The sequence below is a fragment of the Oncorhynchus mykiss genome, unplaced genomic scaffold, assembly GCF_013265735.2.
Source record: "Oncorhynchus mykiss isolate Arlee unplaced genomic scaffold, USDA_OmykA_1.1 un_scaffold_87, whole genome shotgun sequence".
In the NCBI taxonomy this organism is placed as follows: Eukaryota; Metazoa; Chordata; class Actinopteri; order Salmoniformes; family Salmonidae; genus Oncorhynchus; species Oncorhynchus mykiss.
In genome coordinates this window covers 1,263,930-1,281,617 of record NW_023493659.1, presented here as the reverse complement: position 1 = coordinate 1,281,617, position 17,688 = coordinate 1,263,930, and the positions used below count along the sequence as shown (strand labels likewise).

Genomic DNA, 17,688 nt, shown 5'->3' with positions numbered 1-17,688 from the left:
GGGGTTGTAATTTCCCTGTCATCTCATAATCCCAGGAAGTAGTTGAGGGGTTGTAATTTCCCCATCATCTCATAGCCCCAGGAAGTGGTTGAGGGGTTGTAATTTCCTTGTCATCTCATAGTCCCCAGGAAGTAGTTGAGGGGTTGTAATTTCCCCGTCATCTCATAGTCCCCAGGAAGTAGTTGAGGGGTTGTCATTTCCCCGTCATCTCATAGTCCCCAGGAAGTAGTTGAGGGGTTGTAATTTCCTCGTCATCTCATAGTCCCCAGGAAGTAGTTTGGAGGTGGGGGTGCTGTTTAAAAAAATATATATTTTATTCTAATTGTATTTCCAAGGGAGTGGGGGTACTGAAAAAATATCTTTACCTGTAACAACAGACGCTATATCGGTCCGCTAATACAGTACTATTAAAGGCCCAGTGCACTACTTTTGTGAAGAATGTACATTTTCAGGGGGTACTGTAGATCCCTCAGCGCCCCTACTTCCAGCGGCTACACGTCATCTCAGGAAAAGACACATCATTTACATGGATTCTCCCAAAGTGAACAGTTCGGATTTGTCCATATATACATATATATATATATATACAGTACCTGTCAAAAGTTTGGACACATAAATCAAATCAAATCACATTTTATTGGTCACATACACGTGTTTAGTAGGTGTTATTGGTCACATACACGTGGTTAGCAGATGTTATTGGTCACATACACGTGGTTAGCAGATGTTATTGGTCACATACACGTGGTTAGCAGATGTTATTGGTCACATACACGTGTTTAGTAGATGTTATTGGTCACATACACGTGGTTAGCAGATGTTATTGGTCACATACACGTGTTTAGTAGATGTTATTGGTCACATACACGTGGTTAGCAGATGTTATTGGTCACATACACGTGGTTAGCAGATGTTATTGGTCACATACACGTGTTTAGCAGATGTTATTGGTCACATACACGTGTTTAGTAGATGTTATTGGTCACATACACTTGTTTAGTAGATGTTATTGGTCACATACACGTGGTTAGCAGATGTTATTGGTCACATACACGTGGTTAGCAGATGTTATTGGTCACATACACGTGTTTAGTAGATGTTATTGGTCACATACACGTGTTTAGCAGATGTTATTGGTCACATACACGTGGTTAGCAGATGTTATTGGTCACATACACGTGGTTAGCAGATGTTATTGGTCAAATACACGTGGTTAGCAGATGTTATTGGTCACATACACGTGTTTAGTAGATGTTATTGGTCACATACACGTGTTTAGTAGATGTTATTGGTCACATACACGTGGTTAGCAGATGTTATTGGTCACATACACGTGGTTAGCAGATGTTATTGGTCACATACACGTGTTTAGTAGATGTTATTGGTCACATACACGTGGTTAGCAGATGTTATTGGTCACATACACGTGGTTAGCAGATGTTATTGGTCACATACACGTGGTTAGCAGATGTTATTGGTCACATACACGTGGTTAGCAGATGTTATTGGTCACATACACGTGGTTAGCAGATGTTATTGGTCACATACACGTGGTTAGCAGATGTTATTGGTCACATACACGTGTTTAGTAGATGTTATTGGTCACATACACGTGGTTAGCAGATGTTATTGGTCACATACACGTGTTTAGTAGATGTTATTGGTCACATACACGTGGTTAGCAGATGTTATTGGTCACATACACGTGGTTAGCAGATGTTATTGGTCACATACACGTGTTTAGCAGATGTTATTGGTCACATACACGTGTTTAGTAGATGTTATTGGTCACATACACGTGTTTAGTAGATGTTATTGGTCACATACACGTGGTTAGCAGATGTTATTGGTCACATACACGTGGTTAGCAGATGTTATTGGTCACATACACGTGTTTAGTAGATGTTATTGGTCACATACACGTGTTTAGCAGATGTTATTGGTCACATACACGTGGTTAGCAGATGTTATTGGTCACATACACGTGGTTAGCAGATGTTATTGGTCACATACACGTGTTTAGTAGATGTTATTGGTCACATACACGTGGTTAGCAGATGTTATTGGTCACATACACGTGGTTAGCAGATGTTATTGGTCACATACACGTGGTTAGCAGATGTTATTGGTCACATACACGTGGTTAGCAGATGTTATTGGTCACATACACGTGGTTAGCAGATGTTATTGGTCACATACACGTGGTTAGCAGATGTTATTGGTCACATACACGTGGTTAGCAGATGTTATTGGTCACATACACGTGTTTAGCAGATGTTATTGGTCACATACACATGGTTAGCAGATGTTATTGGTCACATACACGTGTTTAGCAGATGTTATTGCGGGTGTAGTGAATAATCTCATTCCAGGGTTTTTCTTTATTTTTTATATTTTCTACATTGTGGAATAATAGTGAAGACAAACTATTAAAAAACACACATGGAATCATGTGGTAACCACAAAAGTGTTATACAATTCTTCTTAAATGTAGTCACCCTTTGCCTTGATGACAGCTTTGCACACTCTTGGCATTCTCTCAACCAGCTTCACAAGTCAAGGCAAAGAAAGGGTAGCTACTCTGAAGAATCTCACATAAAATATATTTTGATTTGTTTTACACTTTTTTGGTTACAGCATGATTCCATATGTGTTTTTTAAAGTTTTGAAGTCTTCACTATTATTCTGCAGTGTAGAAAATAGTAAAAAATAAAGAAAAACCCTTGAATCATCGGAATGTCATTCTAGATCATCGGATTGTCATTCTAGATCATCTGATTGTCATTCTAGATCATCTGATTGTCATTCTAGATCATCGGATTGTCATTCTAGATCATCGGATTGTCATTCTAGATCATCGGATTGTCATTCTAGATCATCTGATTGAAATTTGCTGGTTAGGGTTGAGGTTAGGGTTGGGGTTAGGGCCCACCCGCCAACAAATGTCTGTCTACGCTGCTGGTTTGGGTGAGATCGTTTTGGACTAGACCTAGCATCAAACTGGAAGGACTGGGCTTGTTTTAAGGGCTAGGTAACCAGTGTGTGTAAGCTGATTATCAGTAGTCAGGCTAATTTGAGCGTTAAGCCTGATGGGCCATATGCTGACTGACCCAGCACCCTGAGTCTCCTCCCCCTCAGCCAGACACTCACCTGTTCCTCCCCAGTTACCATCACAGCTGTTTCAGATTATCTCTCTCTCCCTCCCTCTCTCCGTCTCTCTGGGGGTGGAGGGGTGTTGTTGACTTCTGAGTTGGCATGACGATCTGACACCCTGCCGTCCAGAGCCTTCTGTCCATTTCCACGGTGACCTGATCCCATTCCGCTATTCTGTTCTCCGAGTTCCGGACCTGTGGAACACAGAGTGGATTACCGCTGTACACACACACGGAGTGAGTTCAGAGAGAGGAGAGATCTGGGAACGCAGTGAGGATGCCGGTGCAGCAGATCTCCGTGGTCCCCGCTCGGGAGATGGCCAATAACGGCCGGAGCACCCCTCGCTCCAAAGACAAGACCGAGGTAAGCCCCTGACCTATAACATCTGACCCCCTAGCCCTGACCCTAACCTGAACACAGACTCTGTGGAGCTCTCTGAATGAACTGTGGGTCCTTTCTGCTGTGTGTGAGGAGATGGAAGGGAAGGGAAGAAGAAGGGGAGGGAGAGTTATTCTATATATTCCTATCTATACCCAGTAGTGTGTGTTGGCTCTCAGTCCTGAGAGGAGGGTTATTCTATATATTCCTATCTATACCCAGTAGTGTGTGTTGGCTCTCAGTCCTGAGGGGAGGGTTATTATATAACATCCTATCTATACCCAGTAGTGTGTGTTGGCTCTCAGTCCTGAGGGGAGGGTTATTCTATAACATCCTATCTATACCCAGTAGTGTGTGTTGGCTCTCAGTCCTGAGGGGAGGGAGGGTTATTCTATAACATCCTATCTATACCCAGTAGTGTGTGTTGGCTCTCTGTCCTGAGGGGAGGGTTATTCTATAACATCCTATCTATACCCAGTAGTGTGTGTTGGCTCTCTGTCCTGAGGGGAGGGTTATTCTATAACTTCCTATCTATACCCAGTAGTGTGTGTTGGCTCTCTGTCCTGAGGGGAGGGTTATTCTATAACATCCTATCTATACCCAGTAGTGTGTGTTGGCTCTCTGTCCTGAGGGGAGGGTTATTCTATAACATCCTATCTATACCCAGTTGTGTGTGTTGGCTCTCTGTCCTGAGGGGAGGGTTATTCTATAACATCCTATCTATACCCAGTAGTGTGTGTTGGCTCTCTGTCCTGAGGGGAGGGTTATTCTATATATTCCTATCTATACCCAGTAGTGTGTGTTGGCTCTCAGTCCTGAGGGGAGGGTTATTCTATAACATCCTATCTATACCCAGTAGTGTGTGTTGGCTCTCTGTCCTGAGGGGAGGGTTATTCTATAACATCCTATCTATACCCAGTAGTGTGTGTTGGCTCTCTGTCCTGAGGGGAGGGTTATTCTATAACATCCTATCTATACCCAGTAGTGTGTGTTGGCTCTCTGTCCTGAGGGGAGGGTTATTCTATAACATCCTATCTATACCCAGTAGTGTGTGTTGGCTCTCTGTCCTGAGGGGAGGGTTATTCTATAACATCCTATCTATACCCAGTAGTGTGTGTTGGCTCTCTGTCCTGAGGGGAGGGTTATTCTATAACATCCTATCTATACCCAATAGTGTGTGTTGGCTCTCTGTCCTGAGGGTAAATCTATTTGAATTAAATTCCTTTTTGACAGCATTCCTTTTGATTCCAACCAAACCTTCCATCCATTTAGGACATGGAGGTGCTGAAAGTTGACCCGTTTTGCAAACCCCACCATATCATGACACATCCAACTTAAAAGCTTACAAACAGGGTTGTCAAACTATTTTATAATTTATTTTGAAAAAGGTCAAACTGTTTGCAACAGGGTATACTGCTCCTCTGCTAATGTGAAAATTAAAGAGTCTAATTACACATTTTTGTACAAATGTTATTGTGAGTAGAGGAGTGAGACTTCATAGAATGACTGCATAGAATTTCTCCTGACTGTAAAAGATGTGCCTCTGAATACAGACATTTCTGTACAGAACATACTAGATACACAGTCTGACATTAACCCCGTCTCTCTCTCTCTCCCTCCAGAGTACTAAAGGTCCAGGTCGGTCAGGTAATCGATCCAGCAACGTCTTGAAGGTATTGATTAGTTGTTGTTTGATTTGTCGACAGCAGTCACTGCTGATTGGTTAGAGGTGAAGACATGTGCTGTGATTGGTTGTTGCAGGCCAGCAGTTCTACAACAGGATTGGCTCCTGGCAGTGTTTCCAGGACAACTCCCTCCTCTCAGGACATCTGCAGGTGAGACTGTTACTCAGCGGTGCCTTCAGTTGGCTTGAACGTTGCGGTTCTGCAGGTGCGGTTCTATAGACCTCTGTGTCCTTCGCTCCAGGCCTGCTCGGGGCTGCAGGTGCGGTTCTATAGGCCTCTGTGTGTCCTTCGCTCGGGGCTGCAGGTGCGGTTCTATAGGCCTCTGTGTGTCCTTCACTCGGGGCTGCAGGTGCGGTTCTATAGGCCTCTGTGTGTTTCACTCCAGGCCTGCTCGGGGCTGCAGGTGCGGTTCTATAGGCCTCTGTGTGTCCTTCACTCCAGACCTGCTCGGGGCTGCAGGTGCGGTTCTATGGGCCTCTGTGTGTCCTTCGCTCCGGGCTGCAAGTGCGGTTCTGTGGGCCTCTGTGTGTCCTTCGCTCCGGGCTGCAAGTGCGGTTCTGTGGGCCTCTGTGTGTCCTTCGCTCCGGGCTGCAGGTGCGGTTCTATGGGCCTCTGTGTGTCCTTTGCTCCGGGCTGCAAGTGCGGTTCTATGGGCCTCTGTGTGTCCTTCGCTCCGGGCTGCAGGTGCGGATCTATGGGCCTCTGTGTGTTTCGCCCCGGGCCTGCTCTGGGCTGCAGGTGCGGTTCTGTGGGCCTCTGTGTGTTTCGCCCCGGGCCTGCTCTGGGCTGCAGGTGCGGATCTATGGGCCTCTGTGTGTCCTTCGCCCCGGGCCTGCTCTGGGCTGCAGGTGCGGTTCTGTGGGCCTCTGTGTGTTTCGCCCCGGGCCTGCTCCGGGCTGCATGTGCGGTTCAATGGGCCTCTGTGTGTCCTTCGCTCCGGGCTGCAGGTGCGGATCTATGGGCCTCTGTGTGTCCTTCGCCCCGGGCCTGCTCTGGGCTGCAGGTGCAGTTCTGTGGGCCCTCTCTATGACTAAAGGTTTAGCAGTATCGAGTCCCTCAGCATCTTGTCCACAAATGTAGACAGTTTCTGCCCCCATTCTGCATTGATTACGACCCCAGAAATTCTTATATTATTATGACGCAAAAAGTTTATAAACAGCCTGATCTGGTTGATTCCTCTAGCTGGCCCATCAGGTAGCTGACAGCCTGGTCTGGTTGATTCCTCTAGCTGGCCCATCAGGTAGCTAACAGCCTGATCTGGTTGATTCCTCTAGCTGGCCCATCAGGTAGCTGACAGCCTGATCTGGTTGATTCCTCTATCTGGCCCATCAGGTAGCTGACAGCCTGGTCTGGTTGATTCCTCTAGCTGGCCCATCAGGTAGCTGACAGCCTGGTCTGGTTGATTCCTCTAGCTGGCCCATCAGGTAGCTAACAGCCTGATCTGGTTGATTCCTCTAGCTGGCCCATCAGGTAGCTGACAGCCTGATCTGGTTGATTCCTCTATCTGGCCCATCAGGTAGCTGACAGCCTGGTCTGGTTGATTCCTCTAGCTGGCCCATCAGGTAGATAAAAGCCTGGTCTGGTTGATTCCTCTAGCTGGCCCATCAGGTAGCTGACAGCCTGATCTGGTTGATTCCTCTATCTGGCCCATCAGGTAGCTAACAGCCTGGTCTGGTCGTGTTACCCAGGGATAGTGTTACTTAGGGATACTGTTACCCAGGTATAGTGTTACCCAGGTATAGCGTTAGCCAGGGATACTGTTACCCAGGGATACTGTTACCCAGGTATAGTGTTACCCAGGGATACTGTTACCCAGGGATACTGTTACCCAGGTATAGTGTTACCCAGGTATAGTGTTACCCAGGTATAGTGTTACCCAGGGATACTGATACCCAGGGATACTGTTACCCAGGGATACTGTTACCCGGGTATAGTGTTACCCAGGGATACTGTTACCCAGGGATACTGTTACCCAGGGATACTGTTACCCAGGGATAGTGTTACCCAGGGATACTGTTACCCAGGGATACTGTTACCCAGGGATAGTGTTACCCAGGGATAGTGTTACCCAGGGATAGTGTTACCCAGTGATACTGTTACCCAGGGATACTGTTACCCAGGGATATTGTTACCCAGGGATAGTGTTACCCAGGGATACAGTTACCCAGGGATACTGTTACCCAGGGATAGTGTTACCCAGGGATAGTGTTACCCAGGGATAGTGTTACCCAGGGATAGTGTTACCCAGGGATAGTGTTACCCAGGGATACTGTTACCCAGGGATACAGTTTCCCTCATGCTGTCTTTTCATCTCTCCATCTCAATGTCTGTTTCCCGAGTGTGTGTGTGTGTGTGTGTCTCCCTGTGTCTCTCTTTGTGTGTGTGTCTCCCTGTGTCTCTCTTTGTATGTGTGTGTGTGTCTCCCTGTGTCTCTCTTTGTGTGTGTGTGTGTGTGTGTCTCCCTGTGTCTCTCTTTGTATGTGTGTGTATGTGTCTCCCTGTGTCTCTCTTTGTGTGTGTGTGTGTGTGTGCGTGTGTGTGTGTGTATAGGCCGGTGCCGCTGGGTCGTGTAGAGGAAGGTTGTGACACAGCAGTGATGAAGCTGAGCGGCGCTGCATTAGGCTCCTCCCAGACCGCGTTAGGCTCCTCCCAGCAGGGCCAAACCAGGAAGAAGAAGAAACCAAACAGGAAGAGAGACTCCTGCTCCGCCCCCGATGCCCCAGCGACCGCACAAGATGACCCGGTCCAACACAGTGACGACCGCAGTGACCGCAGCTCTGACCGCATCGGAGAGAGGGGGGAGAGGAGGAGGGAGAGGAGAGGGGAGAGGAGGAGGGAGAGGAGAGGGGAACATCCCCGCCACCGTAGCGCTGCCCCTCCTGAATCTGATTCGTCATCTGACGGGGAGGCGGGGCGGGAGGCCAGAAGCTGGAGCAGGGAGAAAGCCAAGAGGGGACGACGCCGCAGTGGGAGTAGCAGGGAGAGGGGAGGGGGAGAGGGGATGGAGCTGCAGTCTGTAGGGTCTGATGAGGGGAAGGAGAACCAAGAGAAAGAGGTACCACTGGAGAACGGTTCCGGAGTGAAGAACCGTCGATCAGGAGGAGGAGGGGAGGAGAGCGGGCGGAGCTCCCAGCGCAGGGAGGGGGCGGGGTCTAAGTTCCGTAGCCCCGGCGGTAGCTCATCATTGGCTGAGGATGGAGAGGGGGAGGGACAGATCACTAAGAATTACCAGGAGACCGGGTCAGTGGGTGGAGACATGTCCGCGCCGTCGCCACGGAGATATGGGAGCTGCAACGCCCCCGAAGGCTGCTCCGATGACGAGCCAGAGGTCTGCAGGTAGGTGTGTTTGTTCATCTGTGTGTGTGTGTGTGTGTGTGTCTCTGTGTGTGTGTGTGTTCACGTGTGTGTGTTCATCTGTGTGTGTGTGTGTGTGTGTGTATGTTCACCTCTGTGTGTGTGTGTGTGTGTGTGTGTGTTCATCTCTGTGTGTGTGTGTGTGTGTTCACGTGTGTGTGTTCATCTCTGTTTCTGTGTGTGTGTGTGTGTGTGTGTTTCTGTGTGTGTGTGTGTGTGTGTGTTTCTGTGTGTGTGTGTGTATGTGTGTTCATCTCTGTGTGTGTTTGTGTTCACGTGTGTGTGTTCATCTGTGTGTGTGTGTGTGTGTGTGTGTGTGTGTGTGTGTTCATCTCTATGTGTGTTTGTGTGTGTGTTCATCTCTGTGTGTGTTTGTGTTCACGTGTGTGTGTTCATCTCTGTGTGTGTGTGTGTGTGTGTGTGTGTGTTCATCTCTATGTGTGTTTGTGTGTGTGTTCATCTCTGTGTGTGTTTGTGTTCACGTGTGTGTGTTCATCTCTGTGTGTGTGTGTGTGTGTGTGTGTGTGTTCATCTCTGTGTGTGTATTCATGTGTGTGTGTGTTCATCTCTGTGTGTGTGTTCATCTCTGTGTGTGTGTGTGTTCACGTGTGTGTGTGTGTGTGTGTGTGTAGGATCTGCCACTGTGAAGGAGATGAGGAGTGTGTGTTGATAACCCCGTGCCGCTGTACAGGCAGCATGAGGTTTGTTCACCAGGACTGTCTCAACCAGTGGATCAAGTCATCAGACACACACTGCTGTGAGCTGTGCCAATACAACTTCATCATGGAGACTCACCTTAAACCTCTACGTAAGGTACAGAGACCTCAACACACCTGACCTGTATATACACCTCAACACATCTGACCTCAACACATCTAACCTCTATACACCTCAACACATCTGACCTCTACACATCTGACCTCTATACATCTGACCTCTACACACCCCTCAACACATCTGACCTCTACACACCCCTCAACACATCTGACCTCTACACATCTGACCTCTATACATCTGACCTCTACACACCCCTCAACACATCTGACCTCAACACATCTAACCTCTACACACATCTCTACACATCTAACCTCTACACACATCTGACCTCTACACACACACAACTCAACACATCTGACCTCTATACATCTGACCTCTATACATCTGACCTCAACACATCTGACCTCTACACATCTAACCTCTACACATCTAACCTCTACACACCCCTCAACACATCTGACCTCTACACATCTAACCTCTACACACATCTCTACACATCTAACCTCTACACACACCTCAACACATCTGACTTCAACACATCTAACCTCTAAACACATCTCTACACATCTAACCTCTACACACATCTAACCTCTACACACATCTGACCTCAACACATCTAACCTCTACACACCCCTCAACACATCTGACCTCAACACATCTGACCTCAACACATCTGACCTCTATACATCTAACCTCTACACACATCTCTACACATCTAACCTCTACACACATCTGATCTCTACACACACAACTCAACACATCTGACCTCAACACATCTGACCTCTATACATCTAACCTCTACACACATCTCTACACACCTAACCTCTACACACACCTCAACACATCTGACCTCAACACATCTGACCTCAACACACACCTCTACACATCTAACCTCAACACATCTAACCTCTACACACACCTCAACACATCTAACCTCTACACACACCTCAACACATCTCACCTCTACACACACCTCAACACATCTAACCTCTACACACACCTCAACACATCTAACCTCTACACACACCTCAACACATCTAACCTCTACACACACCTCAGCACGCCTTGTCTCAACACACAACTCAACACATCTCACCTCTACACACACCTCAACACATCTGACCTCTACACAGACACCATGATGGGACTCAGTGGAGATGCCCATGCTGTCAGACACCATGAGGGGACTCAGTGGAGCCGCCCATGCTGTCAGACACCATGATGGGACTCAGTGGAGATGCCCATGCTGTCAGACACCATGATGGGACTCAGTGGAGCTGCCCATGCTGTCAGACACCATGAGGGGACTCAGTGGAGCTGCCCATGCTGTCAGACACCATGATGGGACTCAGTGGAGCTGCCCATGCTGTCAGACACCATGATGGGACTCAGTGGAGCCGCCCATGCTGTCAGACACCATGATGGGACTCAGTGGAGCTGCCCATGCTGTCAGAGACACCATGATGGTTCAGATACATAGATACCTGTCTATGACACACTCTTTCTCACCTTTTCTCTCCCTCAGTGGGAGAAGCTCCAGATGTCGACCAATGAGAGGAGGAAGATCTTATGCTCCCTGATGTTCCACCTGGTGGCCATTGGTTGTGTTCTCTGGTCCGTATACGTCCTCGTCAACAGAACCCTCCACGAGATCAACCTGGGACGCAACACCGGTCAGCACCTCCACCCTGACCTTAACCCAACCTCTATACAACCCTAACCTCTGTAGAACCACAACCCTGACCTAACCTCTATACAACCCTGACCTAACCTCTGTACAACCACAACCCTAACCCAACCTCTATACAACCCTGACCTAACCTCTGTACAACCACAACCCTAACCCAACCTCTATACAACCCTGACCTAACCTCTGTACAACCACAACCCTAACCCAACCTCTATACAACCCTGACCTAACCTCTGTACAACCACAACCCTAACCCAACCTCTATACAACCCTGACCTAACCTCTGTACAATCACAACCTTAACCCAACCTCTATACAACCCTGACCTAACCTCTATACAACCCTGACCTAACCTCTGTCCAACCACAACCCTAACCCAATCTCTATACAACCCTGACCTAACCTCTATACAACCACAACCTTAACCCAACCTCTATACAACCCTGACCTAACCTCTGTACAACCACAACCCTAACCTCTATACAACCCTGACCTAACCTCTGTACAACCACAACCCTGACCCAACCTCTATACAACCCTGACCTAACCTCTATACAACCCTGACCTAACCTCTGTACAATCACAACCCTAACCCAACCTCTATACAACCCTGACCAAACCTCTGTACAACCACAACCCTAATCCAACCTCTATACAACCCTGACCTAACCTCTGTACAACCACAACCCTAATCCAACCTCTATACAACCCTGACCTAACCTCTGTACAACCACAACCTTAACCCAACCTCTATACAACCCTGACCTAACCTCTGTACAACCACAACCCTAACCCAACCTCTATACAACCCTGACCTAACCTCTGTACAATCACAACCCTAACCTCTATTCAACCCAACGTCTTACAATCTTAATCCAACCTCTATACAACCTTAACCCAACTTCTTACATTACTGTGTTTTCAGGAGAATATAGTAACATTACTGTGTTTTCAGGAGAATATAGTAACATTACTGTGTTTTCAGGAGAATATAGTAACATTACTGTGTTTTCAGGAGAATATAGTAACATTACTGTGTTTTCAGGAGAATATAGTAACATTACTGTGTTTTCAGGAGAATATAGTAACATTACTGTGTTTTCAGGTGAGAATATAGTAACATTACTGTGTTTTCAGGAGAATATAGTAACATTACTGTGTTTTCAGGAGAATATAGTAACATTACTGTGTTTTCAGATGAGAATATAGTAACATTACTGTGTTTTCAGATGAGAATATAGTAACATTACTGTGTTTTCAGGAGAATATAGTAACATTACTGTGTTTTCAGATGAGAATATAGTAACATTACTGTGTTTTCAGGAGAATATAGTAACATTACTGTGTTTTCAGGAGAATATAGTAACATTACTGTGTTTTCAGATGAGAATATAGTAACATTACTGTGTTTTCAGATGAGAATATAGTAACATTACTGTGTTTTCAGGAGAATATAGTAACATTACTGTGTTTTCAGGAGAATATAGTAACATTACTGTGTTTTCAGGTGAGAATATAGTAACATTACTGTGTTTTCAGGAGAATATAGTAACATTACTGTGTTTTCAGGAGAATATAGTAACATTACTGTGTTTTCAGATGAGAATATAGTAACATTACTGTGTTTTCAGGAGAATATAGTAACATTACTGTGTTTTCAGATGAGAATATAGTAACATTACTGTGTTTTCAGGAGAATATAGTAACATTACTGTGTTTTCAGATGAGAATATAGTAACATTACTGTGTTTTCAGGAGAATATAGTAACATTACTGTGTTTTCAGGAGAATATAGTAACATTACTGTGTTTTCAGGAGAATATAGTAACATTACTGTGTTTTCAGATGAGAATATAGTAACATTACTGTGTTTTCAGATGAGAATATAGTAACATTACTGTGTTTTCAGGAGAATATAGTAACATTACTGTGTTTTCAGGAGAATATAGTAACATTACTGTGTTTTCAGGTGAGAATATAGTAACATTACTGTGTTTTCAGGAGAATATAGTAACATTACTGTGTTTTCAGGAGAATATAGTAACATTACTGTGTTTTCAGGAGAATATAGTAACATTACTGTGTTTTCAGGAGAATATAGTAACATTACTGTGTTTTCATGAGAATATAGTAACATTACTGTGTTTTCAGACGACATGTGGAGAATATAGTAACATTACTGTGTTTTCAGGAGAATATAGTAACATTACTGTGTTTTCAGACGACATGTGGAGAATATAGTAACATTACTGTGTTTTCAGGAGAATATAGTAACATTACTGTGTTTTCAGATGAGAGGAGAATATAGTAACATTACTGTGTTTTCAGACGACATGTGGAGAATATAGTAACATTACTGTGTTTTCAGGAGAATATAGTAACATTACTGTGTTTTCAGATGAGAGGAGAATATAGTAACATTACTGTGTTTTCAGACGACATGTGGAGAATATAGTAACATTACTGTGTTTTCAGGAGAATATAGTAACATTACTGTGTTTTCAGGAGAATATAGTAACATTACTGTGTTTTCAGGAGAATATAGTAACATTACTGTGTTTTCAGGAGAATATAGTAACATTACTGTGTTTTCAGGAGAATATAGTAACATTACTGTGTTTTCAGGAGAATATAGTAACATTACTGTGTTTTCAGATGAGAATATAGTAACATTACTGTGTTTTCAGATGAGAATATAGTAACATTACTGTGTTTTCAGGAGAATATAGTAACATTACTGTGTTTTCAGGAGAATATAGTAACATTACTGTGTTTTCAGGTGAGAATATAGTAACATTACTGTGTTTTCAGGAGAATATAGTAACATTACTGTGTTTTCAGGAGAATATAGTAACATTACTGTGTTTTCAGGAGAATATAGTAACATTACTGTGTTTTCAGGAGAATATAGTAACATTACTGTGTTTTCATGAGAATATAGTAACATTACTGTGTTTTCAGACGACATGTGGAGAATATAGTAACATTACTGTGTTTTCAGACGACATGTGGAGAATATCAGTGATGAAGTACTACACTGCTGAGGGTAAGGAGGCCTCTGGTATCAAACACAGACACACACAATCTCTCTGTTTCCCCCTGGGTAGACATAACTAACCTGTGTATCTATATGTCTGTGTGTCTGTCTCTCTCGCTCTCTCTCTACCTTTACACCTCTCTCTCTCTCTCTCTCTCTCTCTCTCTCTCTCTCTCTACCTCTACACCTCTCTCTCTACCTCTACACCTCTCTCTCTACCTCTACACCCCTCTCTCTCTCTACCTCTCTCGCTCTCTCTACCTCTACACCTCTCTCTCTCTATCTCTACACCTCTCTCTCTACCTCTCTCGCTCTCCCTCTCTACCTCTACACCTCTCTCGCTCTCTCTCTCTCTACCTCTACACCTCTCTCTCTCTCTCTCTAGGTGTGTTGGAGTGGCCGTTCTGGATGAAGCTGGTCATCGTGGCGATAGGCATGTCAGGCGGACTGGTGTTCATGTATGTCCAGTGTAAAGTGTACTGGTTGCTATGGAGACGACTCAAAGCCTTCAATCGCATCATCACTGTGCAGAACTGCCCCGAGAAGCCGCCGCCCACCAACGCCGCGCTGGCCAATGGGAATCACCCTGAGGCCGTGGAAGTCCCGATAGGCCCCGCCCCCGAGGTTATCCAGATGGACTCCGACCTCTCGGAGGAAAACCCCGTCTGACACACACACACAGACACACAACACACACACACAGCTCTTGGTAATGCACCCTCCCTATAGCCTATCAGAGCCCAGCACACCAAAGAGTCATAATGTGACGTAGCCAATAAAAGCATCTGTTATAGAAGCAGCTGTAGATTAGCCAATCAGTGTCTGTTATAGAAGCAGCTGTAGATTAGCCAATCAGAGCGTCTGTTATTGAAGCAGCTGTAGATTAGCCAATCAGAGCGTCTGTTATAGAAGCAGCTGTAGATTAGCCAATCAGAGCGTCTGTTATACTCTCTCAGTATTCAATATAAACAGCCTGAGGAGTAGCTGATGCGTAGAACCAAGTGTTCAAGGGCTGGAACAAAACCCTGCACACCTTGCAGCTCTCATGGAGGAGGGTTAGAGTCATAGAGCATATTTATTTATGTTAGTATTTAGTCTCTCTCTGCTGGACAGGATAGAACTCTGAACCTAACCCTTACCCATATTTATTTATGTTAGTATTTAGTCTCTCTCTGCTGGACAGGATAGAACTCTGAACCTAACCCTAACTCATATTTATTTATGTTAGTATTTAGTCTCTCTCTGCTGGACAGGATAGAACTCTGAATAGAAATACTTGTGAAATGTGGTATTAAAGGTCCCGGTCTGTCACTATGACGTCTAGAAGTCTATCTGAAGAGCTGTCTGTCTGTCACTATGATGTCTATCTGAAGAGCTGTCTGTCTGTCACTATGATGTCTATCTGAAGAGCTGTCTGTCTGTCACTATGATGTCTATCTGAAGAGCTGTCTGTCTGTCACTATGATGTCTATCTGAAGAGCTGTCTGTCTGTCACTATGATGTCTACAAGTCTATCTGAAAAGGTCCCTGTCTGCCTGCCTGTTTGTCCGCCTGTCTGCCTGCCTGTTTGTCCACCTGCCTGCCTGCCTGTCTCTAGAAGTCACCATTACAACCAAAAATAACCTATTCTATACTAAAATATAAACACAACATGTAAAGTGTTGGTCCCATGTTTCATGAGCTGAAATAAAATATCACAGAAATGTTCCACGAAAAGCGTGTTTCTCTCAAATGTTGTGCACTAATTTGTTTACATCCCTGTTGGTGAGCATTTCTCTTTTGCCAAGATAATCCATCCACCTGACAGGTGTAGCATATCAATAAACTGATTAAACAGCATGATTATTACACAAGTGCACCTTGTGCTGGGGACAAAAGGTCACTCTAAAATGTGCAGTTTTGTAACACAACACAATGCCACAGATGTCTCAAGTTGAGGGAACGTGCAGGAATGTCCAGCAAATAATTGCATGTTCATTTCTCTACCATAAGCCATCTCCAACGTTGTTTTAGAGAATTTGGCAGTACGTCCAACCGGCCTCACAACCTCAGACCAGGTGTATGGCGTCGTGTGGGCGAGCGGTTTGCCAATGTCAACGTTGTGAACAGAGTGCCCCATGGTGGCAGTGGGGTTATGGGCAGGCATAAGCTACGGATAAACAAACACAATTGCATTTTATCGGACAGAGATACCGTGGCGAGATTCTGAGGTCCATTGTCGTGCCATTCATCACCTCATGTTTCAGCATGATAATGCACGGCCCCGTGTCACAAGGTTCTGGACTACATTCCTGGAAACTGAAAATGTCCCAGTTCTTCCATGACCTGCATCCTCACCAGACACATCCTCCACTGTTTGGGATGCTCTGGATCAACGGGTAAAACGCTGTGTTCCAGTTCTCGCCAACATCCAGCAACTTCACACGGGTCTGAATACTTTCAGAAGGCTACAACCTGTATAGTGGAGTTACTGACTGGACACAAACTAGCCATGTTCAAGACAACTCAGAACCTCCGAGTAAAGATGTGCTTACTTTTATTTCGCGTAGAACTTCCTATTGATCCTCTGATCTCATCTTTCTATAAAGGGTTTCCAGGTTGAACATTTCAGAGTTTCCTAGTTCCAAGTTGCCCTGAACACAGCAACGGACACACTCTAATTTCTATGTTTCAAGAGTATCTTCAATGAAACAGAACAACAGTATCGGCCTGTATTTAGGTTTATTAGATGTCTGTATTGACACACACACACACACACACACACACACACAGGTTGTCTTAACCCCAGTCAGGTAGGATGGCTGACATCCCCAGAGTTCTAACATGCAAAGCATTATGGGGCATCTTCCTGGGCGTCTGAATCTTTCATTAAGGCCTCCTCCTCCTCTCCTCCGGCGGTCTCCTCCTCCTCCTCTCCTGCAGCGGTCTCCTCCTCCTCCTCTCCTGCAGCGGTCTCCTCCTCCTCCTCTCCTCCGGCGGTCCCCTCCTCCTCCTCTCCTCCTCCTGTTCTGTCCGTCCCTCGGGAAGAGAACTTCCTCATCTTGATGTTGGGAAGCTTCTTTAGATCGCCGCTCCACTCCCTGAAACCAACCAATCACAGATCAAAACCACGGAATCATCCAATCACAGCTCAGAACAATGGAATCATCCAATCACAGCTCAGAACCATGGAATCAGCCTAGGGGTCATGATAGGGGCTGTACCAAATGATTGATGTATTATAATAATTGATTATGTTGTATTAATAGAAGGGGAGGGGCTATAAGACCCCTCCCCCACTACATTTATAGGGTCCTGGACTACAGATGAACAATATATATATATTCATGATAAAAGGTTTAATATTGTTCCACAGTTTATTTCTAGTCTCTGCCTCTTATAAAGAAAACGGTCTGAGAGACGTGTGACTGTGAGACAGAACTCTGCAGTGTAAGAGATGAGAGACTAGTCAGACACTCCACTATAAATCAACTTGGGGACATTTCCTGCTGAGCCTTTAGATAACACTGAAACGACTGTTTGTATAAGCTGCGGTGGCATGGGCTTGGTCTCATGAGTAGAAGGTAATGACGTAGGCAGTGACATCACTAAGATATATGCAGGAATAATAAAAC

At 45.3% G+C, this 17,688-nt stretch overlaps 2 protein-coding genes across 4 annotated transcripts in view; one reads left to right on the top strand and one right to left on the bottom strand.

Moving 5' to 3' along the window:
- The first annotated feature begins 3,005 nt into the window (after window positions 1-3,005).
- Window positions 3,006-15,779, top strand: LOC110511823 (E3 ubiquitin-protein ligase MARCHF7-like). Its single transcript, XM_036971934.1, has 8 exons — window positions 3,006-3,516; window positions 5,154-5,204; window positions 5,293-5,366; window positions 7,767-8,552; window positions 9,203-9,383; window positions 10,873-11,020; window positions 14,039-14,083; window positions 14,460-15,779. Exons 1-8 carry the CDS (start codon window positions 3,430-3,432, stop codon window positions 14,741-14,743), a joined length of 1,656 nt encoding a protein of 551 aa, XP_036827829.1. The 5' UTR covers window positions 3,006-3,429; the 3' UTR covers window positions 14,744-15,779.
- Window positions 15,780-16,778: 999 nt separating this feature from the next.
- The window catches only part of LOC118946993 (translation machinery-associated protein 16-like), a 28,442-nt gene continuing 27,532 nt past the window's right edge, over window positions 16,779-17,688 (bottom strand). For all 3 annotated transcript variants that reach the window (XM_036971938.1, XM_036971939.1, XM_036971940.1), the window contains exon 7: window positions 16,779-17,154. In XM_036971938.1, coding sequence (XP_036827833.1) covers window positions 16,908-17,154 — 247 coding nt within the window. In that variant the 3' untranslated portion in view covers window positions 16,779-16,907. The remainder of the gene's footprint in view (window positions 17,155-17,688) is intronic.